Source organism: Primulina huaijiensis, unplaced genomic scaffold, assembly GCF_012295235.1.
Source record: "Primulina huaijiensis isolate GDHJ02 unplaced genomic scaffold, ASM1229523v2 scaffold42201, whole genome shotgun sequence".
Lineage (NCBI taxonomy): Eukaryota > Viridiplantae > Streptophyta > Magnoliopsida > Lamiales > Gesneriaceae > Primulina > Primulina huaijiensis.
Window position 1 is genome coordinate 128758 of NW_027360113.1, and position 24312 is coordinate 153069.

Genomic DNA, 24312 nt, shown 5'->3' on the forward strand with positions numbered 1-24312 from the left:
CATGACAAAAGTACATAACAATTATTTTCTTATATGTATGTCAAGACATCCCCGCGTTTTTTAATAAAAAAAGTCAATAATAATGTTTTTCTTATATCATATATTATATTAAATATATTTTGAATATTAGATTTTAATCCACATTCAACCAAATGGAACTTGGAAGGGAAATTATTATATTCCCTCTAAAGTCACTGTCACTGCTTGTATTGAATGCTACTTTGGTATTTCATCTATGTTTGACAGACCCCATTTTCCGTGTCTCATATTCAAAAACTTCCGACAAAATAAGAGAAGTTTCCATTTTCGATGAATAATCAAACCTAGCTGCATATGTAATCTCTAAATTTGCTGATGTTAGCACTGTTTAAAATCTTCCACATTCATACAGAGGGGATGATAATTCTTGGTGGGATTTTTAGCATTTGTAGTCTATCATATGGTCCTCTGAAAGCAATAGTCTTCTTGCCTGTACCATTTGGATTTTCCGATATTACACCAGAGGAAAGATTCTGCGAGTGAAATTATCGCTCACTCTTTATTGGGTTATTGGTGTTCTGTCTCTAAACGTTAAATTTGTAGTGGATATCCTTCACTCGTTGTGGGACTGTGTGTTTAATGGTCTGGGTTTTGCTCGTTTTTGTGTTTAATGATTGGGGTTCAAGTTCATGATTGAGATTTCTCTGTTTTCTTGAGGAAGAGTGTGATTTGGACATCTGGGATTTGAATATTGATTTGTAGGTTCAGTCGATAACTGATTCTGGGTGTAAAGATTGAATCTTTTGAAAGAAATCGTTGATTCGTGCCCGATTCCAAGTGATCTTGTTTCATTACATTGTGAAATTTTGTAGGAATATGATTTGGGATTTGTCTGTAAAATGATTGAATTGGTCAAATTATGTCGATGAGATGTCCTTTACATCTCCATCACCAAATTCTTCCATTGTTGATGCTCCCTTGAATCCTCCACCATTTCAGCCACCTATTTCTCGGAATTCTAGTAGCGCATCACCGCCTCAGATCGTTTCACCTCCACCGCCTGCAGCCTCTCCAGCACCGGCCACCGACGTAAGCCCACCAGAGCCATCCTTGCCACTGCCTCCTCCCATGTCTTCTCCACCACCAGCGTCATCTCCTCCTCCGCCTTCTCAGCCTACACCATCATCTACCCCACCATCTCAACCATCTACTCCACCTCCAACAGCGTCTCCACCGCCTAATCCCCCGGCTTCCTCGCCACCTCCTCCTACTCTTCCGTCTGATCCTCCTATTTCACCTCCTCCTCCGTCCACTAATCCACCACCAGCCCTTGAAAGTCCACCTCCACCAGTAACACCTGAACCGCCAAGTAGGGCCCCCCCTCCTCCTGCTGCCACCCCACCAGAAACCTCACCCCCACCGCCCCAGCCACCTGATAATTCGCCGCCGCCACCGTCTCCTATACCCCCGGGAGATTCACCTCCACCACCTGCCGTGCCTGTACCACCCCAAAGTTCACCTCCACCCCCATCTCGTAGACCTCCTCCAACTTCACCTCCACCACCACCGAACTCTGTGCCACCAGGTCCACCTCGTTCTCCGCCCGCACCTCGACCATCTTCAAATTCTCCTCCTGGAATATCTCCACCGCCTGTATTAGGATCACCAGCGCCACCACCTCCCCAGGATTTGTCACCACCATCCTCGTCACCTCCTTCGACTCCCCTGGTTCCATCAGGTAATACAAATACCAGTAACTCCGGCGGCAATTCATCGAATGGTTCACCATCCCCTGGAGGTGGTGGTATAGGCACTGGAGGAACGGTGGCAATTGTTTTAGTTGTTGGTTTTCTATTGCTCGGAGTCTTTGGAGCTGCTGCATGCTGTGTGTGGAAGCGAAAGAAAAAGAATATCGGACAAAACGGTGTTCACATTTTACCAACTTCAGTCGAACCTTCTACAGAATCAGGTGCTGTCTTTAGCGTGTGCTAATGAGGTTTTCAACAGTGACGTATACTTTTTTTAAATGTTGCAAATGATTAAAGAAGTGCTTTAATTTGTGACCAGGTTCTGGTATGGTGAAGGTGCAAATAGCAGGATCCGGTTATGGAAGCGGCTCTGGCAATGGCATCTCTCATTCTCCCCACGAGCCGGGTGGGTTGGGGAATTCAAGGTCATGGTTCAGCTACAATGAGTTAGTTGAGGCCACTAATGGATTTCCCCCTCAGAATCTCTTGGGTGAAGGTGGATTTGGTTCAGTGTACAAAGGAAGGCTTGCAGATGGTCGAGAAATAGCAGTTAAGCAGTTGAAGGTTGGTGGAGGGCAGGGGGAGCGAGAATTCAGATCAGAAGTCGAGATAATAAGTCGTATACACCATCGCCATTTGGTTTCACTTGTAGGTTATTGCATTGCCGAGAATAGAAGGCTGCTCGTGTATGAATATGTCCCAAATAATACTCTCTACTTCCATCTTCATGGTAAGTTTTATTGCTTAGTGTTGGAGTAAGGTGATGTTGGCCAAAAGTGTAATGTTTTGTTTCTTCTATTAGGTCAAGGTAGGCCAGTTTTGGATTGGATTACACGAGTGAAGATCGCCATTGGTTCAGCTCGTGGCATTGCCTACCTTCATGAAGACTGTAAGCTATTTATTCTCGTTTCCCGATGCATCATTAAATCTATCAGAATTTGCATCCATGTTTAATTTGATTTGGCTGTCTTTGTCGTGATAATAAATATACTGCGAACATGAAACTTGAGTTCTAAGGGAGAACTATGGATGTAAAAATATGGTGATAATGGCTTATTTGAGACAAATTTTCCTGAACTCTTATATATTAGCTTTGCTCTCTATAACACCTATCCAATGGGCTGTTAAACGAAATAATTTTTTTAGCAAAATTCAGTAATCACTACCTGCTCATAGTTCGGCATGATAAAAAACAATTGCTTTGTAAAAACTCGAGGAATCTGTTCTAGAGGGTAAAGTGCTTCCTGTAACATCTCTCTTCTTGTCTTTCATATTTAGTTGTGCAACTATGTATTGATCTTTTTTACTAACAGGATAGAAAATTTATGAAATACTAACTCCTAGATGTGCTTGGAGAGATACAAAATTTCTGGGAGCAGATGTCTTTCCCCCCCTTTTTGGTTGAAATTTGTCAATGTTACTCTTTTCTATGTCTATCTATCTTGTTCTGTCTTTTGGAAGGTCTGGAGAAAAATTGGTGGCAGTTTTACTAACGAATGGTTTCAGAAGTTAGAAGTAATTCAATTATCAAGCTATTGAAAAAATTATGGACAGCAATCGTTTAAGCTGTTGAAAAAACTATGGACAGTAATCATTTACTGGGTGGTTCGCTCTGAATCATCATTTTGTTTGATATTCTAATCTAGTATTGACATTTGATTTTCTTTATTTTCTTACAATTAAAAAGACATTAATCGCGAAGTGGCTTTTCAATCTTCAGGTCACCCCCGTATTATCCATAGAGATATCAAGTCATCAAATATCCTTTTAGATAACAGTTTCGTAGCGCGGGTAAGCCTTAGTTACTGAGAACTATATTCTTTTTGTCTTTTGGATCATTTTTATGAAATCTACATTTCAGGTATCTGATTTTGGACTCGCTAAATTAGCTATGGATGCTAATACACATGTTACAACACGTGTAATGGGAACCTTTGGGTAATTTGTCATCCATTTAATTGTTCAGAGGAAGCTAAATAGGAGCATCAGAAGATTGTACGTTACCATATCTTTAATATTATTCCTCTGGTTGGATTGGTTCAGATACATGGCTCCTGAGTATGCATCCAGTGGCAAGTTGACTGACAAATCCGACGTGTATTCCTTTGGCGTTGTGCTCTTGGAGTTAATTAGTGGACGCAAGCCTGTCGATACATCCCAGCCCTTAGGGGAGGAGAGCATAGTGGAGTGGGTAAGTTCATTAAATACCCTATTCATGAACCCAATGAATGTTGACCCGTGTACTGCACGGGCTTTCTTTTCACTCTGGCATGAATGACTGAGTAATATGTAAGATCTATCTGGTTGGGCAATTCAGGGCCATCTGTCTAGAAGCATGGGACAGTCCGATCCCCTCATCCAACATAATTTTCATCATACAAGAAGCTTAGATATTTTCAAGTTTTGACTCTTGTTTTTCTGAATTGCTATTCTTAATTTATGCCATGATTATTTTGAACTGTAGATAAGTTTCTTATTAAGTTACTCTGGGTGTGTGATCTTTTGCGGTTTTGAGTCTTCATATTCATTTGTCGGGCTGTGAGATTCCAAATGTCAATCATTCAAATCAGATAGGTGTCACTTGGTGTGGCAATTGCCACCTGGCCTCAAGTTGTGATGTACCATTACACATCTGAATAATTCGTTGCATAAAACAGGAATCGGCTTTCAGAAGTTTCACATCTTACATTTTATATATCTCAGGCCCGACCTTTGCTTAGTCATGCACTTGAGACACAAGAATTGGAGGAGTTGGCAGATCCAAGGCTTGAAGGGCAATATGTCAGCGGAGAGATGTTCCGAACAATTGAAGTTGCTGCGGCTTGTGTACGTCATTCATCTGCAAAGAGACCCAAGATGGGACAGGTGACACCTTCTACGATAAATCCTGTTAAATCTAATTAGAAAAAACACCCATTAATATTATGCCCACACCTCCTAACTTTTATGGACTCAAAAAAAAAAAAATTCAATGTCTCTTGTAAATTGTCACGCTTTCCATTGTAGAAGTAGTGTAATCATTCACACATTTCCGTGGCGTTCCAGGTGGTGAGGGCTTTAGATAGTATGGCTAACTCGGATTTGTCAAATGGAATGAGAGTCGGTGAAAGTGAAATATACAACTCGGCTCAACATTCCGAAGAAATTAGATTGTTTCGCAGGATGGCCTTTGGTAGTCAAGATTATAGTACAGATTTTTTGTATCAAAATAGCTCCAGTAGTGATGGCAACCAAGTACAAAGCCCAAGAAATTGATGCTCAGAAGTTCCAAAATCTTCCTATCAAGATGAATAGATTGGTGTAAAACGTAAATGCAATGGCTGCTCGACTTGGAGGTGGCGCCATCTCTTGCTCTGACTCATCTGCATATAGTTTAGATTCGGGTTAGTTTTTTCGACTAGTAGTCTGTTTTTGGCTCGGTTTTGTATCGTATATATCGCGTGCTTTCTATTTGTTGGGGCAATTCTTTTCTGTAAATAGAAGCACATTTTTGACTTTAGCAGTATCTATTCGAATAAAGTTTCTTTCCTTCTTGTGCAATAATGTGGTGCTGAAGACAAACTTATGCATGTGCTGTGCTATAAGCGAGGTCAATTCCTTATTTTTCATGCTCTCCAAATTCTTGGACCTGTTGGATGAGGTAGCCTTCCTCATATGCCTTGGAGGAATCATAACATAAACATAAATATTCTTCGTCAAAGAGCATTTTGTTATCTAACTTCAGTCAACATTTTACTTTAAAAAAAATATCTTTTACAGTGCATTTCAAATACAATTGAGGTGGTGATTTTAAAAAATGAATTGATCAATTTGTATTTCCAAGGTCTTAGTCCCGAGGTTGAATCAAAATGAATGTATATGTATAAAGGTGAGGTACTTTCTCCGGCATACGAAAAGAAAATCCAGGATGACGGTTTTCAAAAGAATAAGGGACGGGGAGAGGGATGCTCTCGAAACCAAACGAGACTCTCAATCCGATCTAGCAAGAAATGCTCTACCGATAGAGTCAAGCGAGAGAGCTCATGCGCAAAAGACCATGTATGGGAGCTGACGATCCAGAGGGGTTCAAGACCTCTACCATGGAGTGTGCTGTGTTTTGAGACGATCACATTTAGTTTTTCTTTTTGTTTTTTCTATTTTATATGTTTTTTTCTCTAAAATATTCGGTTCTTTATCTTTTCCGAATAGAATTAAAAAGGAAGAAAAATCTCACGACACTTCATGTGGCAATCCATGTCCATAGATTTTTACCATTTAATTAATACTCTGTTACTTTAGACCATAATTAATTAAACCAAGTATTATTTAAACATGTAATATGAATTAGGAAAGATTATTTTAAGTCAGGTTAAAACAATTTTCATCCAAACTTATCATAATCGAAAATGCAAACTTGGATTTTGGAACAACATTCACAATTTTTATCTTTTATTAAAATTTTAGTAATTATTATTTAATTTATTGTCTGTTTGTTTATTTGTCAAATATATTGTTATTGTAATTATTTATCGTTTCACTCCCTACAACACACAGGAAATGATCTTGACCTTGTGTGAAACATAACATTTTTGTCTTATAAATTATATTATCATCAGAGTATTGACGATGCATTACAAATATCATTATTGTGTCAATGTTCTATCAGCATTACATCAATGTTACGTCAGAAAAAATTGAAATTGTAAAAAAAATAGTTGAAATTTGACAAAATAAAATACCAAAAACACAAAAAGACAAAAACAGAAGAAAAATACGATTTTCCCATAATATAATATTAATATTACTAATTAATAACTAATAATGTATGAGAAAACATTAATTTAAATATTAATACAAAAATAACCTTGATTAATGCAGATTACTAAGTTAATTAACAAAATATTATAGCACAAATAAGACGAACAAAAGGAACACACAAAATAAATAAAGGGTATTTTTTTTAACCTAAGTCAACTCTTTTTTTAAGAAAACGATCTCTTCAAGTAATACATTTGAGAGTGTTATTTTCTTAAAAAACAAAGTTGATCGAGATTATTTAACGAATTTTCGGAACATCTGTTTTTCTAAAAACAAATAAATAAATTTCCTAGGCTCTCTGTTTCGATGGGAAAAAGAAGAAGAGAAATAAAAACTCCTGTATATTTCAACCTCTCCCAATCGATTAATTAATTTTTAATTTCAGCACATGATTTCACTGCAACATTCGCGTCAGCAGTGGAACGAATCATCCAAAACGCACATCTAATATGAGAAGGTAACAGTTTCTTCCTCAAATCTCCCGTCTTTGAATTTGAGCTACTATGTATGACACTTGTATAGCTCCAAGAATTTCATTTAGAACAAGAGGGTCAACTTGGTATTCTTTCAATGACTACTCATACGGCCGAAATGAAAGACACCCTTTGGCCGGTTCATCATATTCTTCGTCGAGATCTTGTTGTTCTTGCTGTGTTAATTCAGTTTATAGAGTGCCCATCACCCCAAGTTATTGCTACGAATCATACGGATTAAGGCAGTATTATTTGATCCAACAGTCTTGTAGGAAACTGGTTTCTGATGATTATGATCGGTGTTTTTATTACCGGTTGCCAGCGTGTGATTTTGATAGAAGCTGTTATTGTGGTAACTTTAGGGAGATAGCTTTTGGTGGGACAAGGTTTGGGTTTAGAAAATATACTGTTTTCGAGGGAAGGGGTGAAAGGTGTGATCTTGGAGGTGCTGTTGAGGCTGAGGTTGTGCTTAGTTTGTTGGCTGAGGATGTCGGTGAGGAGAGTTTTCATGTGGGAAAGAAAACCAAAAGATTAGTTAAGAAATCCTCGGTGGAAAAGAGAGAGGATGGTGAAGTTTGTAACGATTGCAGGAGTAAGAAAAAAATAAATGATTTGGGTGTTCACGGGAGCGGGACAAGCATTAAATATGAAGTATCGACATCTAGCTCAAGGAAAGGCGATAATAGAAGAGAAGAAAGGATTCAGGAAGAAGAAAGGGAAGCTTTATTGAGAAAAGAAAAACTAAAGGCTCAGCTACAAGAAGAAAAGAGTGGGGCCTCAATAAGAAAAGAGGATAAAACTAGAGGAAAATTAGAGAGGGAAGCCTTTTTGAGAAAAGAGAGCCAAAAGGCTGAAGAAAAACAAGAGAGAGAATCTTTGTTAAGGAAGGAGAATTGGGTGTCACATGTACTGGAGGAAGAGAAGGAAGAGTTCTTGAGAAGAGCAGATCACAGAGAGCGAGTGAGGAAAGATGGATCTAGTTGCTCTTCTTATTACTCGTTTTCTTCGGCTGGTGATTATGAAAGTGACAGTGAAATTGATAATAGGGACGAGATTTGTGGGAGAGTTGTCAAGTGGGTATGTGAGGGATGCAAAGGGCAATTAAATGATTTACCAGGAAGCTAGGCAAGAAAACAAGAGGTTTGAGGATTATGAAGAAGAACATGGGGTTAGTTTGACAAAGATGAGCTCTGCACAACGATCCCATGCTGGATCAAGATTTGTTGATTCAGAACTCAGAAAGAAAACAGAGAAGAAACTTACTGATATCTCAATTGAAGAGATAGAAAATAGAAATGAAATATCACAAAAGGAATCAAAACTTTCGCTGGTGCATGAAAGTGATTACAGAAATTCTTCTGACTCCTACATGAAATAGATGGTAGGACATCACAATTAACTGGAAGTACTGGATTTGTTGAGGAGAGAGCACAAAAGAATATGGATAATAAACTTTCAAGGCAATCTGAAACAAAGCTTAACTACAAACATTTGGCGGAAAGCCCAGGCACTGAAAGAGATAATGTTAGGTCTACCCATGGCTCTCAAAAGATATTTAGTGGGAAGGATGAGCTGTCTAAAGTAACAAGCTCAAGTGAGGAGGTGATAAGAGAAAATCGAACAGCAGTTGGACTTAGAACCAGAGAGGAGGAATACCAAAGGAATTCTCTGAAGGTTGTGGAGCAATCACAAGAGATCGACATTAGAAAGAACTTAATTTCTCACCAAACGTTTGAATCCAATGTTAAAACCAGGGGAGCGGGAGACTACTCAAGTAGAGTTCTCAGTTCAACTAATGACGCAGAAAAGCAGAAACACTCTGAGCAGGCTAGCTGGCTGGTGGAATCAAGGGGAAAGTCCCAACAATCAACAACAAAAGAAAGCACTTTAACCTTGACAAAGCAATCTGACAGTCAATTTATAAAGCAAGAAGATAAAGTGAGCTTAACTTTTGGTTCATCTTCAAGATTCAAATAGCATCATTCCTCAGAACATGCTAAACTTATTAACAAAGGGGATTACAGAAGTGGATCTGATAACTTGATTGACATATTTATGACTCACTCCAAGGATTCTGGTGGAATGTTTGTAGAGGAACAACATAAGATTGATCCAGAGCTGTTTGTGAGAACTCCATCCTCTCAATTAGGAGCTACAGGTGTACCAACAGTTGATTCAACTGGTGTAGTTGTTAGTGGCAAGGTCACTGATGAAAACTTACATGGTGATTCTACTGCATTACCTGGGCGTCACTTGGAGAGATCTCCAGCATTGCATAATGAATCATATGCTGATGTCAATAGCAATGCAGGGCAGCCTTCAAAGTTAATATTGCAGGACGATGAAAATGGATCAGCTGCTCGATTACAGGAATCCTCAGCCCACTATGTCGGTGAGTTTGTTGACAAGGTAAGGCATGAACTTTTGAGTTCTAAAATTCAAATGGAGAAGAAAACCTATGAAACCGAAATTGTGGTTGAGGAGAAGCATGACCAAAAGAGTTTGGTTCAATATACTTCTGGGGGTTCTCAATCCAAGAAGCATGACACAAGACATTCCAACCGGGACTCTACCACATAGGGGCCTTTGAATGAGATGTGGAGAGAAGATGAGCCATCTGTTGAAGAGCCATCAAAGGCAGAACTACAGGAGGATGCAGAGCATGCTGACAATGCTATTGTCAAGAGAACTGGCAGGTCCTTGTGGAACATCATAGCAGATATTGTTCAGCTACGGTGGTCTTCACGATCCAAAGTTCAAAGCACAGTTGGAATGACAGGTGGCAGGAGTTCACCCAATCAGTCAACAAGTAGCGAAACATGGTTCTCTGGTCATGAAGCTGAGGAAAATGAAGAGGCAACTGGAGAGAAAGAAATGAGAAGCATGACACAAGAACCTATATCTGGCATTCAACAACATGAACAAGAAAGCCATGCAAAATTTGAAGAAGGTTCTAGCTCATCAACTTTGGGGGCCACCTAGTGCATGCGGAAACAAATGCATCTTCTTCAGTTGTTTTAGGAAGTGTTTCTTCAGCGATGTACATTTCTTTGCCTAACACTGAAGAAACTTCCAAAACAAATCATGGATCATCTTCTGCAGCTGTAGTAGTACAGCCCTCAAATAATTCTCCTGCATCACGGCTGCAAAGGTCTCCTGTTGTGAGGGTGATTTCAGAGGGCGGAGAATCAAATGCATCTGATAGTCACATGAGTGAACAACTAAATACTGGATCAATGGAGCAATCTGAAACAGCAGTTATCGTGGGGGAAGCAAAAGGAAGGAAACTTAAGAGGAATGACCAAGTCATAAAGGATATATTTGATGTATGGGAAGAAGCATATAGGATTGAATCTGAACAGCGGAAAAATGATGAATTGTTTATGAGAGAAGCACTCTTGGAAGCCCAAAAAGCTGCTGATAACTGGGAGGTTTCCGTGGGGGCTGTGGTAGTGCATAATGGCAAGATAATTGCTCGTGGATGCAACCTGTAAGTTTCCAAGACATGCTTTTCTTTGATTTGTGTGTTACACGTAAATCAAGTTGCTCTTGATTGGCAATATTTCAGGGTAGAAGAGTCGCGTGACTCCACTGCTCGTGCAGAAATGATCTGCATACGGGAGGCCTCAAACATATTAAAGACATGGAGGCTTTCAGTAATATCTCTGTCTCTGAATTTCACAACAAAGCATAATTATATTTTCATTTTATCCCAAAACATTTCAACATTCTGCATACTCTACTAAAATTGATGTTTTGTATCTTATGAAAACAGTATTGTTTTGCTGGGTGGTGGTACTACTTTGATTAGTTTCCTTTAATCTATTTCAGTGGGGTGTGATGTATCTTATTTTTCTAATATAATATTATTATCAGGCGAGAGGTTACCCTAGTTGATATTGATTAGTGAAGTAATTAGCAACAAGAACAAGGTTTGTCTTTGCTTTAGTTTCTGGTAAGTTGAAATGTACAGGCAAATATATGACCACTTATTTTGTGGTCACTGTTTTTGGAGGTACATTTGAGTTGCATTTTCCATCAGACTATATAAATGGTTCTTCAGGTTGAATCTTAGTGACGAGAACCAGGTTTATAGTTGGCTTTAGATTATTCTGGTAAGTTGGACTGTACAGACAAATACGTGATCACTTATTTTGGAGGTACATTTGAGTAACATTTTCCATCAGACTACATAAATGGTTCTTCAGGTCGAGTCCATGCCAATTAACATATGAAGTAATGACCATGAATATGTCTTGATTTGAACAAGTATTATATGAATCTAACAAAAGAAATGGCTTATTAGCAAGTAATGCGGTGCATAAAAAAAATCAATGAGATATATCCTTGTTGCACATAAACTTGTGCCTCTTACGCTTGTATATACCTAGATTTTGTTTTAGCATTGCACTAAAGGGAATGGATTAATCCTGATTAAACATGTTATTTTCTTCTTTTCTCTTTTGGCTTTTCCTAGTGCAAGAAATCAAGGATGAATTTGTAACTTAATTTTGATGACAGAGACCTAACAATGATTTTATATTTGACATTACTAGAGATAGTTCCCATGTTGCTTTGTAACTTTGATGTGGAGCCAAAGTTCGAAAAGCACTTCCTAAGAAGTTTTCTTTCATGGTTCTATCTTTCCTTGTCCGTCTTTACAAGAAGGGAGAGGTTTTGTGTTTGAGGGAAAAATAAACCATTAGATCTCTTGACTCATGACTTTACACCTTTCATTTGTTCTAAATTTATGTGTAATATTTATATATTTTTTAAAAATTGTTGTATCCTAGACGTATCTTGTCTTATATTTTCAAAATTTACCGTATCGCTGTATCCGTATCGTATTCGATACGATACCCGTACCCGTATCCGTGCAACATAGCCCATTCTTGATCTAAACTTGCCCATGGCTGTTAGAAAAGGTGTAAGAAATTGTACTCAACATCCTAGCTTCTAGTATGTCTCCTATTCAAAATTATCTCCACCATTTCGTGTTTCTACTTCAAATCTATCTAGTATATTTACTCTCAGGTCTATTGAGGAGGCATACTATGGAAAGCTGTTGTCGTAGAAGAGATGGATGCCCTTGAAAAAATCAAAACATGGGACTTGGTGAGATTACCACAGGGCAAGTGTGCGGTGGGATATAAATGGGTTTTCATTGTCAAATATAAGGCTGATGTCTCTGTAGAAAGGCATAAAGCCCGGTTGGTGGCCAAAGGCTTTACACAAACCTTCGGGATTGACTATAATGAGGCTTTTGCCGCCACACTCAATACGGTTCGGATCCTTCTCTCTTTAGTAGTAATCTTGATTGGGCTTTGCATCAATTTGATATTAAAAATGCATTTTTAAACAACGAGTTGGAAGATGAGGTCTATATGTGTCAATCTTCGGGATTTGCGGAGAACTGAGGAGGGAAAACTTTTTGTAAACTTAACAAATCTATCTATGGATTAAAACAATCTCCTAGAGCTTGGTTTGTTAGGTTTTCAAAAGCATCAAGAGATTTGGTTACAAACAGAGATAAGCTGATCACACAATGTTTGCGAAACACTCTGAGAAGGGGAAGATTACTGTGATAATTGTCTATGTTGACGATATTATTATCACCAGAGATGATAATGAAGAAATGAACAAAATCAAATTGATGATGGCAAAAGAGTTTGAAGTCAAAGATCTTGGAGCATTAAAGTATTTCTTAGGGATGTAGATAGCTAAGAGCAAGAAAGGTATTTCTGTTTCTCAAAGGAAATACACCTTGGATCTTTTGAAAGAGACTGCCATGCTGGGATGCAAACCAAGCAAGACCCCAATTGAACTTGGTAATAAAGAAAAGATGCTGGAAGGTGAATTAGTCGACAAGGGAAATTACCGGCGCTTTGTCGGAAGGCTTATCTATCTTTCGCATAGGAGGCCAGACATTGCATTTGGAGTAAGCTTAGTCAGCCAATATACGCATGCTCAGAGTCAAGGTCATCTCAATGCTGTGTATTAAATTTTGAAATATTTGAAACATACACCAGAAAAAGGTTTATTCTTCACCAAAACCAATTGTGGGGAAATTTCGTAACTTGGAGGAGTAAGAAACAATCTATTGTGGCTAGGAGCAGTGCAGAAGCTGAATACAAGGCCATGTCACATGGGACATGTTAAACTCATTTGGATAAAGCGAGTAATGAAATAATTGAGGATTGGATTTGAAAGCCCTACGAAGCTATATTGTGATAACAAGTCTACCATCAGTGTAGCTCACAATCCTGTCAATTATGATAGAACGAAACATGTGGAAGTAGATCGCCATTTCATTAAAGAAAAGTTGGATGGAGGCACACTCGACATTGAATATGTTCCCACTTCTCATCAACTAACTGATCTGCTCACTGAAGGCTTGACAGGAATTGCATTTGAGTTTCTTATTCACAAGCTTGGTCTCATCAACGTCTATAGCCAAGCTTGAAGGGTGTGTGTAAAAATATTGAGACTAGATTAAATCAAATTTTATATTTTTTCATATGATCGTTTTATTTTGTAATAGGATTTATTTATTTATAGATAGATATATATTGATATCCTTACCAAAGATATGGGCATTGGATATACATTGTAAATTATTTAAGTGGGCTGCACCCAATGAAAAAAGTGTGTACATAAATTAATAAAATATTCTCTGTTTTTTCATAAAAGTTCCAACATTTTTTTTTATCAACAGGCAACTACCCTTTATGTGACTCTTGAACCATGCCCAATGTGTGCCGGAGCAATACTTCAAGCTAGATTAGACACTGTTGTATGGGGGCACCTAACAAGCTTCTAGGGGCAGACGGCAGCTGGATCAGGTAAGCAGAACAAATTGAATAGTCTGGTTATTTCAAGAAATCCCGAATCTATGATGTTTTCTGTGCTTATGTTGGGTATGATTTGTTGTAATCTCTTCATTCTTTGATCTGGGGAAGTTGCTTTCTAATTTTCTATATTATTGTATTTTACCAGCAACTTGAGTCAACATATCAATGTTGATCACTTGAAATTTACGTTTCCAACTTTCCATGTCTTATTCTCTCAACGATGAGCGTCCTATCCACTATCCTTGTTAAAGGTGATAAAAATTCTTATTTCCTTTGTAAGAATATACGTTCCAAAATTTTTCCAACCAGGTTACTGATATCATTCCATTGCCAATTTTCTTTTCTTTTCTTCGGCCAGTTAATATATTTTGTTATAATCCTGAATCTAATGAAGCATTTCAGACTTTATGAATGTGCTGATAATGTAGTTAGTTCAATTTTTGGGTTCATTTATGCGTTAATTATTAAAACCAAAGATGTTTCTTCCTGTGTCGACGGGAACCTCCCTCATGCTGGGTCTTATCTTTGTAATGGGGAAAGACAAGGAAATATTGTTGTGCCAGCAAAGTGGAAGCAATTTTACTTTATTTTTAATCATTAGAAATCAATTAGTATAATCTATAATTAGATTTGATATAATTAAGGTTATGATATATTTTTGGAACAATTTTATTTTTTACCCTGAATATTGTGTAGTAGATGTTAAGTTTCACATCCGAAGCATGTAAACAGTGTATAGGTGTTGTATTCTCTATTATATTTCTGGTATTTCAAAGTCAACATCATTTATGGATCATTTCTATTATTGGTGAAATATGAATGTGAAAAAATAACCATTACTCGATGTTATCTTTCTTCATTTCCCCCAAACTTTAATGTTCCCATTAACTGGTTATCTGCTACTCTTCTTGATCGATCCCATCAACAATTTTCATCATATACACCGACTGGTATTACAAGGATTATGAACATCCGTTCATAAAGAACCAACAATCTTGATCAACATTTGCAGACTTTTCCCAAATGGCGATGAAGGAAATCGCTTGGACCAAACTGATAAGCCACTTGCTCCAATTCACCCTTTCCACCCAAATATAACTACTCGACGAGGAGTGTTGGCATCAGAATGTGCGGATGTAATGCAACAGTTCTTTCAGCTTAGGAGGAAGAAGAAAAACAACAAACTCAAGCCTCCCACTCCTCCTTCATGCCTTCCCATTAGACACCATCCTTCTAAGTTCTTGACAAAGATTCATGTTGCCTTCCACATTATGTTCTGTTTGTAGTTAACTGCGCAATAGATTTGACGTTCCTCCTGTTCCAGGATCATTTCAGGAGCTGCAGAAATCCATTAGTTAGATGAGCGGGTTCTTTTGTACCAGTTTGTATTCTGTTGTATTTGCGTTGCTAGTTTCTTTAACGCACAATTTTTCCTTGAAGGTGTAATTATTTGCAAAACCGTTGGTTAAGTTTGGATTAACTCGGTGTCTTTTGTAAAAAAAGATTTTCTAGAAATAATTCGTAAACGTTATTATTAAAAATGTAATGTGTATTCCATATTATTCTCCGAGGAAAATTATCTTTATGTAACATTAAAGATATTATCATTCCTGCTTGTGGAAATTGTATGGACATGATTATTGGATATTTGTGGACACCAATTGCTGTCACTGGCTTGTGTTGCAGGATGTAAAAATTAAAACTAGTTCAGTTGTATTATAATCGTAGTATGATGCCGGAATTACTAGTTCAACTTTTCAAGCCAGGATTGCTAATTAGAGCTTTTTCTTTCAAGTCGAGTAATAACTGAAGATGCCAATGTTTTGAGTCGAGCTTATCTTCACACTCATGATGTCTACTTCGATTTTCATCCTTCTAAACATCATCCATTACAGCAGAGCAAAAAATGTATTGCCTGCCACCGCCAATGTTTATTTCAAATGAATGAGATGTCGACTCAATACCAAAAAAAGGAGCTGTGCAAGAATCAAATTTCTGTTGAAACCAACTGCTTGGTTCAAGGTTTTTGCCCACCTTAATAGCTGTACTCTGCATGTATGTTGTCAATAATTTAATGTTCCGCTTGATCAACCTCGAAAACATAAAATGAATATTCTTGGATCCAGCGGAATAATTTGTTTTTATTTTATTTTATGTTTTTCGGTTCATAAAAATACCATATATTAAAGAAAAAGATGGTATGAGATCTTGTATTCATAAAAATTAAATTTTATATAATATATAATACATATGGAAGAGTTGCGAAATCGACTCCAACTTGAAATTTGAAAACCATTGATCATTGTGCAATGAAGACAATTTTTTCTTAGTATGTAGACATTGCCTTTTATTAACTTTTTTGATGTATTAACCAAATTGCATTTCACTTTACTTCGAAGAAAAGCCCTCAAAACTCCAATAGTGAAAGGCACACAAAAGACATGAAATGAAAATAATGTATAAAATGAGATTCTAGATTGATTAATTATTTGATTAATCAATATTATAATTTCGACATTGCCCTTTAATCTGTTAGATTATCTGATTGCAACACATGAACAATATTTCAAGCCACATGTAGCATTCAAGTGTGAACTGTATTTCCTCTCATGACATATCACCAAACTCTTCCAACTTTCGAAAATTTGTGACAACTTTGAGTTATAAATTCACAAATTCTTGCACATGAACTCCACCTCTGCAAAATGGGAACTTTACAATGGACTCATTTCACAGCTTTCTTCTGCGTTTTCTTCGTGATAGCCAAGTGCCAAGGACCGGCATCTTCGCCCTCTAGCACACCAGCTGCACAGAATATAGTCCCGCCTCCGGTAACTGCAGCTGCACCGAATATAGTCCCGCCCTCTAGTACACCAGCTGCACAGAATATAGTCCCGCCTCTGGTAACTGCAGCTGCACCGAATGTAGTCCCGCCTCCGGTAATTGCACCTACTTCAAGTCCAACGATCCCACCACCACAACCTCCACAAAATCCACCGGTTTCAAGTCCATCACAGCCACCTGCAATGCTGCCTCCCCAACCTACTATTCCACCACCAGTACCACCACCAACTGTTCCACCACCAGCACCACCACCTACTGTTCCATCACCAGCGACGTCCCCAGCACCAGTGCAAGTGCTGCCACCAGCCTCTCCGCCTGTGATACCTCCACCAATCCTACCGCCTACCACACCACCAGTACAAGCACCGGCACCAACAATAACCTCACCTGCACCAGCACCTGAATTAGTCCCATCACCTTCACCTACTCCTGGAAAACACAAAAAAAGGAAGCACGAGCATAAGCATCTTCATGCACCAGCGCCTGCACCCACTATCCTAAGTCCTCCAGCACCTCCTAAAGTTAAACAAACCGATGACGCAACACCAGCACCAGCGCCAACCTTAGATTTGGTAAGACATCTTCTGCCTAAAGTTTTGACTATTTTTCAGATGAAAACTGAAAAAGAAACTCATCGATATATCAAAATATCATAAAGTTGATGATTCTCAGAATTCATTTACAGAGTGGAGGGGTATCCATCCATCAGCTGGGAAGAACTAGAATGCCGGTGAGTGCAGGACTGATTGTGGCTACCCTTTTGGCTGCCATGGCATTCTGTTCCTAAAATTTTATGGGACGAGAACTCTCCTATGGATGCACTCATTAGAAAGATTTTGGTGTGAGAGAGATGTTTATTGGCATACAGAAGGGGATCAGAGCATCACGTCAATTTTCAATATTTAATTTTCATTATTTCCTCATATATAATGTTTTCTTACTACATACTGATATGAAATTGGTTCATTTATTAAATCCTATACATGCTTTTCCATTATAGACGAATCTGAAAAGAACAGAAAGTTTGCTCTAGACTTATGTGTACCTGTATTAAAAGATATTCCTCCTATAATTAGTACACTGCCACGATCCCAATATTATCAAGTTAGCTTGAAATACAGAAATCATTGTAAAGTAGCTTAAATTTATGAATGGGAGAAAGTCGCTTAAATTCATGAATGGAAAAAACAGAAATCATTGTAAATCCAGACTAAGTAGCTTAATTTATCAACTGAAAAAAACACAGCAACATATCCATAAAAGGTTGAAGAATCTGTAGGAAGTAGCATGACATGCTAGACAAGAGATTATGCAACAATGATGAAGGAACAAAACAGAAAATCACAGCTAATGATCATAGTAGGAACATAAAGCAAGAGAATCATGAACGTCACACAAATCCATATAATTCCAAAGCTAATGGATTCAAGAGAATAACCCAATAAGATATGTGAGAATTCTAAGATTGGCACACAATTTTGCATTTTATACACATTACAGAACTCCCCATGATAACAAAATAAACTTGTCATCAAAGATTTGAGTATCATGCCATGACATTTAACAACATGAAATATGTATACACAGAAATCATGGTCTAAATGTTCAGAGCAAATATATATTCTTGTAAACTACAAAATACATGCATATATGTGATGGACATTGGAGACAAACACAGAAATACACCAAAGTTCTGATTACCCCTCTCTATTTAATGAAGAGGAAAACTAATTTTCCAACGGAGATATTTTCAGAAAGATTCAAGCTAACTAATACAACCAACATCTTCAATTTTTATTAAACAGTTAGCTACGATAGCATTTAGAATCATCACATAGGGTCTTATTAAGCGACTAAAGCTACTCGCCAAATTTAATTATTAGTCAGTCAACGGCTTGAGAGATGTAATTACACTAGGTAAAATTTCAATGCATGCTCTTGTATGTTTTTCCTACATAATACAACCAACAGATTCTGCTTTACATTGTAAAAACTTTCTAAAATAATATATTTTATATTGAATTACATTTTACATTCTAAAATAATATTTGTGTTGAAGACAATAATATATTCCAAATTGCCAGGGCTCGTTGTTTTTAGTAAAAGAATCGAATCGATGATCAAAGGGGCTAACACTGCTTGCTAATTTTAACATGAATTCAGGTACTAGGCGCTTTCTGGGAGGAACTGTAGCATATTTGGCCAGAGCTTCAGAGTCTCCAGCATGAATTATTCCAACCAAATCTTCAAACATGTCATCTCTGCCACCCCTCATTGGGTCCTGAATTTCGTGCATGATCGAATAAAGGAATAATGAAAGAAACCGTAAGCACTCGTCCTCGTGAATGTGCTTTAAAAAATAGAGCATGTTTTTTCATTCCTTCTAATGATACTGTGGTAAGAAGAATAAAAACAGTTGGTGTCCGCCAAACATACCTGAAGGAACAAATCTGTATGTGTCTTTCCTTCGTATAGAATCAATTGTGCTTGTACTCCCAAGCTTTGAAGTGTCTCAACAAAACTTTTACTGAAAGCAAGCACGGTAGTCCTCACAGTCAATACACAGACAAGAATTGTATAAGGAGAAAATTACAAACAATAGGTATCCAACACAAAAATGTGCTTATTTTACACCTTAAATATGATTTACGGATATAGAATTTGAATGATGTTAGTGCAATTAAGGTTGCAAATTCATTCATATCTCTTTTTTCAATATTTTCAGTTGCTATACATTTTCAGAGAGAATATTTTTCCCCACCTGGAATCAAAAGGAATAGAATAGTCTCCGGTTCCATGGAAGAGGATCATTGGCGGTAGGAGAGAAACAGCGTTTCTCATTTTTGGGTCTTGGACCGCCATTTCCGGAGAGTATAGTCGTAGGGATTCTTCTCCTTCCATTATGCTGGGGTGAACAATAAGGAAAATAATATTGCATACTGCAAGAAAAGTGAGTGAAAGCAGAAAGCACTCAGTCAAGTACAAACCTTAGAAATAACGAGCGGTGCAAACCTCGACTATGGAAATGATCCACAAAATTGAGAAACTTGTATCTGTCCATAAAATTGAAAATGCCATCTAAATTCCAATTCAGGCATACAAATGCAAGAAGTTCAAACAATTTTCTCATCCAGCTAACGATCAGATAGTATTTGATCAGCTGTCATCCAATTATCCAAAGCGGGCAGGAAGAAGAGCTACTTGGAGTTAACAAACTCAGGTTAATGAAAGGAGATTGAAGCAAGAGAAGATAAGAGATTCTAGCAAGACCTTAAACTCGTACAAAAAGAAAAACAGGACGAAAAACAAAGATAGCAGCAGGTAAGACCAAAACGAAGGAACCAACATGTACTAACTTACCTGAAAACAAATAAATCAAAACAAAGTCTATGTTCTAAATGTTGTCAATGTTATTGACCATTTCTATTCCCAAATTAGATTTCAGTACTTCGGAAGCAGAATCTAGAATCTCTCATAACGTTGACTATAAGAGCATATTCAAAAACAATATTTACATACTTATAATAAGTTATCATTACCACCTTTACTCTGCATAATTCACTTGAAAAAAAGCTTGTTTAATTTGAAGAGAGTGATCCTGAATACAGAAGCTCACCCTCCAGATAAACCAAAAAACGATTTCAGTTGAGACACACTCCAAGAATTCTTCCCTTCAGTAGATTCTTTGTTTGCCTGCTCCAGTAGAGCACAAGCAGCAATATGCGCACCAGCTGACTGGCCCATGAGGAAAAATCTAGACTAAGAAAAAGAGAGTTAGCAATAATTTCCTGATAGTTGCTTGAGAGTATTAATCCTGATCGAATGTAAAAACAAACAGACTACCTGTCAGGATCACCTCCGTAATCAGCAGCATTGTTGCAAACAAATGAGATACCTCGAGAAACATCTTTCACCATGTCACTAATTGTATCCTGTGGGAAATTCCTATAAAACAAAAGTAGCTATATCTGTGAGCCACACAAATGGCCATTAACATAATCTTGCCTAAAGTTGTTGGCAGACAGACGTACCATATCTGTGATTGAACTTCAGATGACTGATTTAATATAATGCATGCAAAATGGGGGTTATATAAGATATTACATCAAAGAGCTCTGTCTGTATATTAAAATTAGGATCGTCGGCCGCTGGGATTACATTGTTTTGTCAATGTGGATTAGACTGAAAGTTAAAATTCTTCACATTGATTTTTCCCAAAACGACCCGAGTTAGAATTCATTGAGATCTCGGTCTCGGGACAAAGCTTGTTAGCATCCATCAAATAAAAATGGTTCATCCAATAGATTGATTAATTTACCTGTAATCTATGCATGCTACGATGATATCTCTTTCTGATAGATGTTGTCCTAAGAGGGAACCCCACGCCCTATAACTGTATCAAGAAGAAAGATCCAACAATGAAGCTTGGCCAAAGAAATTTTTTTTACTGATTCTATAATATAAAATCATGGATAAATTTTTTTAAAAAAACTAAATATTTATGCATGGTTTGGTTCGTATAAAACTTCTCTCCAGGGGTGTCTGGGGAATCTTACTAGCCAAGTCAATTTTTTGTTTCCTCTTCTAAATATTCCAATGTTCAGTTCTTTGGTGCTCTAATTTGCCTGACACTAACTTTGAAACACCAACGGTTGTGTTTCAGATCATACAATCATGGCCATTAGCTCTTGAGCATTACTTCATCAAGATCAGCTTTTGCAAAACATTTGACCAGGGTTTTTTAAGTACTAGTTTGTCACAAGAAACATGCAGTTCTATAATAATTATCAAAGCAAACAAGGATGACTATATACCCAATAATCCAGGCTCCACCAGTTACAAATGCGACTACTGGCTTCAGCCCATCTCTGTTTTTCGGTAGATAGAGATCAAGCCTGCACAAAAAAATCTTGATAATGTATCCCATCAAACAGTCATAAACACAAGAGATAAGCATGACACATTCTATAATATGTCTAACTAGTTGTAGACTTATAGTTGAATCAAGATATATCTAAAATACTTTGTACTTAAATCTACCTGTTTCTGGGCTGGTCTCCATAAACTATACCTCTATGAATGTCCCCAGAGTAGAAGTAATTATATCCAACTGCATCAGAAATTTACCTTTCTTTGAGGTAATGTAACTCTCATATTCATCTTTTTCGGTTAAACGACAATGGATGTTCAATATATTTACAAACCTTGTAAAAAACCAGGGAGAAGAAGGAAAGCATAACACCCAAGAGCAAGAATTCCAGTAATCCATTTGTAGCCTACCCTGAATAAATACAAATGATTCAAAAGTGTTTAGCATAAAAACCAACACATATTAATTAAGCAAATGCTATGCTTGAAGATTTATAAACTAAACGGATCATATGAAAACGTGATTGCAAAGAAACATGGAACCACTGGTAAGATAGGAAAGAAACATACCACAACGCAATTTCTGGCATAATTTTCAACTTCACAAATCAACAAATTACAGAAAACCAGATGCATAGAGAGACATTGTTTCTTCGAACAAAAAAGCTTTCAAAATTATTATGCAACTTTTCTAAATATAAAACCTTTGCTCCCTAAAATCTGCATAATCACCCTTTCGGTAAAACAAACACAACAACATTTGCAGTGTACAATAATAGAACTTCATGCATTTCGTAAATGGCAGCATAGAAAAAGCAGAAAACGTTGTTTCACCCAAGATACTGGAACATCTTGAAACGAAGCCAAGTTGTCCAGACATAAGTATCTGAAGCAGCTCTCCGTACGCCCTGCTGGAAAGACTGGCCTTGGCTAGTGGAGAGGACGAAACGAGACGCACCGCTCGCCACGTGCCTCCGCAAATTGGCGGCGTTAGAGTGACTCAAGGTTCTTGGAATAAAGGGCATGGTTTCATTTCTCCTGTCATCCTCAAGAAATGAAGGCATCGGAACTTTCGATATTAAGGCTACTGCTGCGGTTTGTGACAATGGAGAAGATAAAAATGGTGATGGTGAAGTGGGATTTGATAAACGAAGTGTGCATGATGGCATATTTATAATGTGTAAGGATTCGAATAAACTATTGCTTGTGTAAGATTTGAATTGGCGACTGTTAAGTTAGTTGCAATCCATGACGAAAGAAGCTTGTAGAGGATAAAGCTGCAGAAATGCATAAAGCCAGCAGGAGAAACAAGAAAAGAAGAGAGGTTGTTATATATAGTTTTGTATATTTGTTCCAACTGGATATCGAATTCGAGACCTCGTATGTCAACCCGAGAGACGCTGATCATTTTGGACAGTCTAAATTGTAAGAACACCGGAGACGCTGATCATTTTGGACTGTCTAAATTGTAAGGATAAAAGTTGCCAGTTTGTTCGATAGGTAGGTACAATTGCATGGTTTAGTTATTTTTATATAAAATAAGGAACAATTATATTGAAAATAATTTTTATTATTTTTTATAATTTTGAATTTATTAAAAAACTTAGAAAATTAATTTATTTTAGTAAACTTGTATAACTTACATATATATAACTATCACATCTCATTAACTTTCCAAAGTACTTAAAATTGTTAAACTATTTCTTTATCTTTATTTATACTCCTTAATTTACGAAAAAACATATGATATGTATCTCTCCCATTTTCCAAAAAAATTAAAATTACTAAATATGTATTATCTATTGATTCGTTTGAATTACAAAAAATATAGGATATATTAATTTAATCTTAAAATTTTAAAATTTTTACAATAATCAATTTAATTAAAGAATACATGCACGTAAATAATCGAATGCGTGAATGACTATTTTCATATTATTTGTTAGTATTACGTTTCTTTATTATTTCAGTAATTTCAACAACAAAAAATATGCTTAACTGTTTTATCCAAGTCCACGCTTATTTTTGTTTCTAATTAAAACTGATTTATTTTAAACATGCATATATTTATTTTTTTTCTTGAAAAAAAATATAAAATAAGAATCAAAATTGAGAAACAAAAACATCGTTCCTCCGTAATGTATGCATTTAAAACCATAATAATAAAATTGTAAACTAAACAATATCAATAAATACAGTGTTTCTATGAAATATATCTACAAAGTAAAAGATGTATAACTCACGTAAAAATAGGTCCAAAATTTTAAATGTTCAATAATCCATAGAGTAGGTCTCTTGTGAGACGGTCTCACGAATCTTTATCTGTGAGACGGGTCAAACCTACCGATATTCACAATAAAAAGTAATACTCTTTCATGGATGACCCAAATAAGATATCTGTCTCACAAAATACGACCCGTGAGACCGTCTCACACAAGTTTTTGCCTAATCCATATTGATTATTTTCATTTTCGGGATAGACTTGATCTTGTTTTGGAAGTAGACATCTTTTTTCTTGTTATATTTAGTGATTTATTATTGCTTTATCATATATTTGTTGGCCTTCTCTTTCTTCTTAACTCTTGCTTTTCTTGTACGGATTCCTTAATGTGTTCCTTCTACGTAGAGAATTGGTACGAAGACTTGTCTTTACATATATCACCAATGAACTAAATTGAAGTGAATTTAATGTACATTATACTCGTCTATTGAAAATGATACCATTAATTATTTGCAATTATTTCACAGTTC

At 36.9% G+C, this 24312-nt stretch overlaps 3 protein-coding genes and 1 pseudogene across 4 annotated transcripts; 3 read left to right on the top strand and 1 right to left on the bottom strand.

The window, feature by feature from the left end:
* The first annotated feature begins 226 nt into the window (after positions 1 to 226).
* On the top strand, positions 227 to 5270 carry LOC140969534 (proline-rich receptor-like protein kinase PERK8). The gene is made up of 8 exons (XM_073430898.1): positions 227 to 1948; positions 2047 to 2457; positions 2530 to 2616; positions 3448 to 3518; positions 3589 to 3665; positions 3771 to 3918; positions 4431 to 4592; positions 4773 to 5270. Exons 1-8 carry the CDS (start codon positions 910 to 912, stop codon positions 4980 to 4982), a joined length of 2205 nt encoding a protein of 734 aa, XP_073286999.1. The 5' UTR covers positions 227 to 909; the 3' UTR covers positions 4983 to 5270.
* A 1592-nt stretch (positions 5271 to 6862) lies between these two features.
* On the top strand, positions 6863 to 15414 carry LOC140969528 (uncharacterized; annotated as a pseudogene).
* Positions 15415 to 16419: 1005 nt separating this feature from the next.
* LOC140969540 (uncharacterized) lies at positions 16420 to 17672 on the top strand. Its single transcript, XM_073430909.1, has 2 exons — positions 16420 to 17264; positions 17378 to 17672. Exons 1-2 carry the CDS (start codon positions 16554 to 16556, stop codon positions 17477 to 17479), a joined length of 813 nt encoding a protein of 270 aa, XP_073287010.1. The 5' UTR covers positions 16420 to 16553; the 3' UTR covers positions 17480 to 17672.
* A 238-nt stretch (positions 17673 to 17910) lies between these two features.
* On the bottom strand, positions 17911 to 22953 carry LOC140969539 (isoprenylcysteine alpha-carbonyl methylesterase ICME-like). 2 transcript variants are annotated; one of them, XM_073430907.1, is made up of 11 exons: positions 22396 to 22952; positions 21897 to 21973; positions 21733 to 21802; positions 21507 to 21587; positions 21011 to 21085; positions 20536 to 20637; positions 20309 to 20446; positions 19680 to 19745; positions 19454 to 19597; positions 19129 to 19219; positions 17911 to 18973 (listed from the first exon to the last, which is right to left on the bottom strand). In XM_073430907.1, the coding sequence occupies exons 1-11, from the start codon at positions 22728 to 22730 to the stop codon at positions 18722 to 18724; spliced, it is 1431 nt and encodes a 476-aa protein (XP_073287008.1). In that variant the 5' UTR covers positions 22731 to 22952; the 3' UTR covers positions 17911 to 18721. The 2 variants fall into 2 exon arrangements, with proteins under 2 accessions (XP_073287008.1, XP_073287009.1); XM_073430908.1 differs by lacking the exon at positions 21011 to 21085 and having other exon boundaries at positions 22396 to 22953.
* Positions 22954 to 24312: the final 1359 nt, after the last annotated feature.

Coding starts and splice junctions, on each gene's coding strand:
- LOC140969534 (XM_073430898.1), top strand. CDS start 910: ATGTCCTTTACATCTCCATCACCAAATTCTTCCATTGTTGATGCTCCC. Junction 3,519..3,588: donor ATAACAGTTTCGTAGCGCGG/GTAAGCCTTAGT, acceptor TCTACATTTCAG/GTATCTGATTTTGGACTCGC. Junction 3,666..3,770: donor CGTGTAATGGGAACCTTTGG/GTAATTTGTCAT, acceptor GGATTGGTTCAG/ATACATGGCTCCTGAGTATG.
- LOC140969540 (XM_073430909.1), top strand. CDS start 16,554: ATGGGAACTTTACAATGGACTCATTTCACAGCTTTCTTCTGCGTTTTC. Junction 17,265..17,377: donor CAGCGCCAACCTTAGATTTG/GTAAGACATCTT, acceptor ATTCATTTACAG/AGTGGAGGGGTATCCATCCA.
- LOC140969539 (XM_073430907.1), bottom strand. CDS start 22,730: ATGCCATCATGCACACTTCGTTTATCAAATCCCACTTCACCATCACCA. Junction 19,746..20,308: donor TTTTTTGGTTTATCTGGAGG/GTGAGCTTCTGT, acceptor TTTTATGGACAG/ATACAAGTTTCTCAATTTTG. Junction 18,974..19,128: donor ATACAGATTTGTTCCTTCAG/GTATGTTTGGCG, acceptor CACGAAATTCAG/GACCCAATGAGGGGTGGCAG.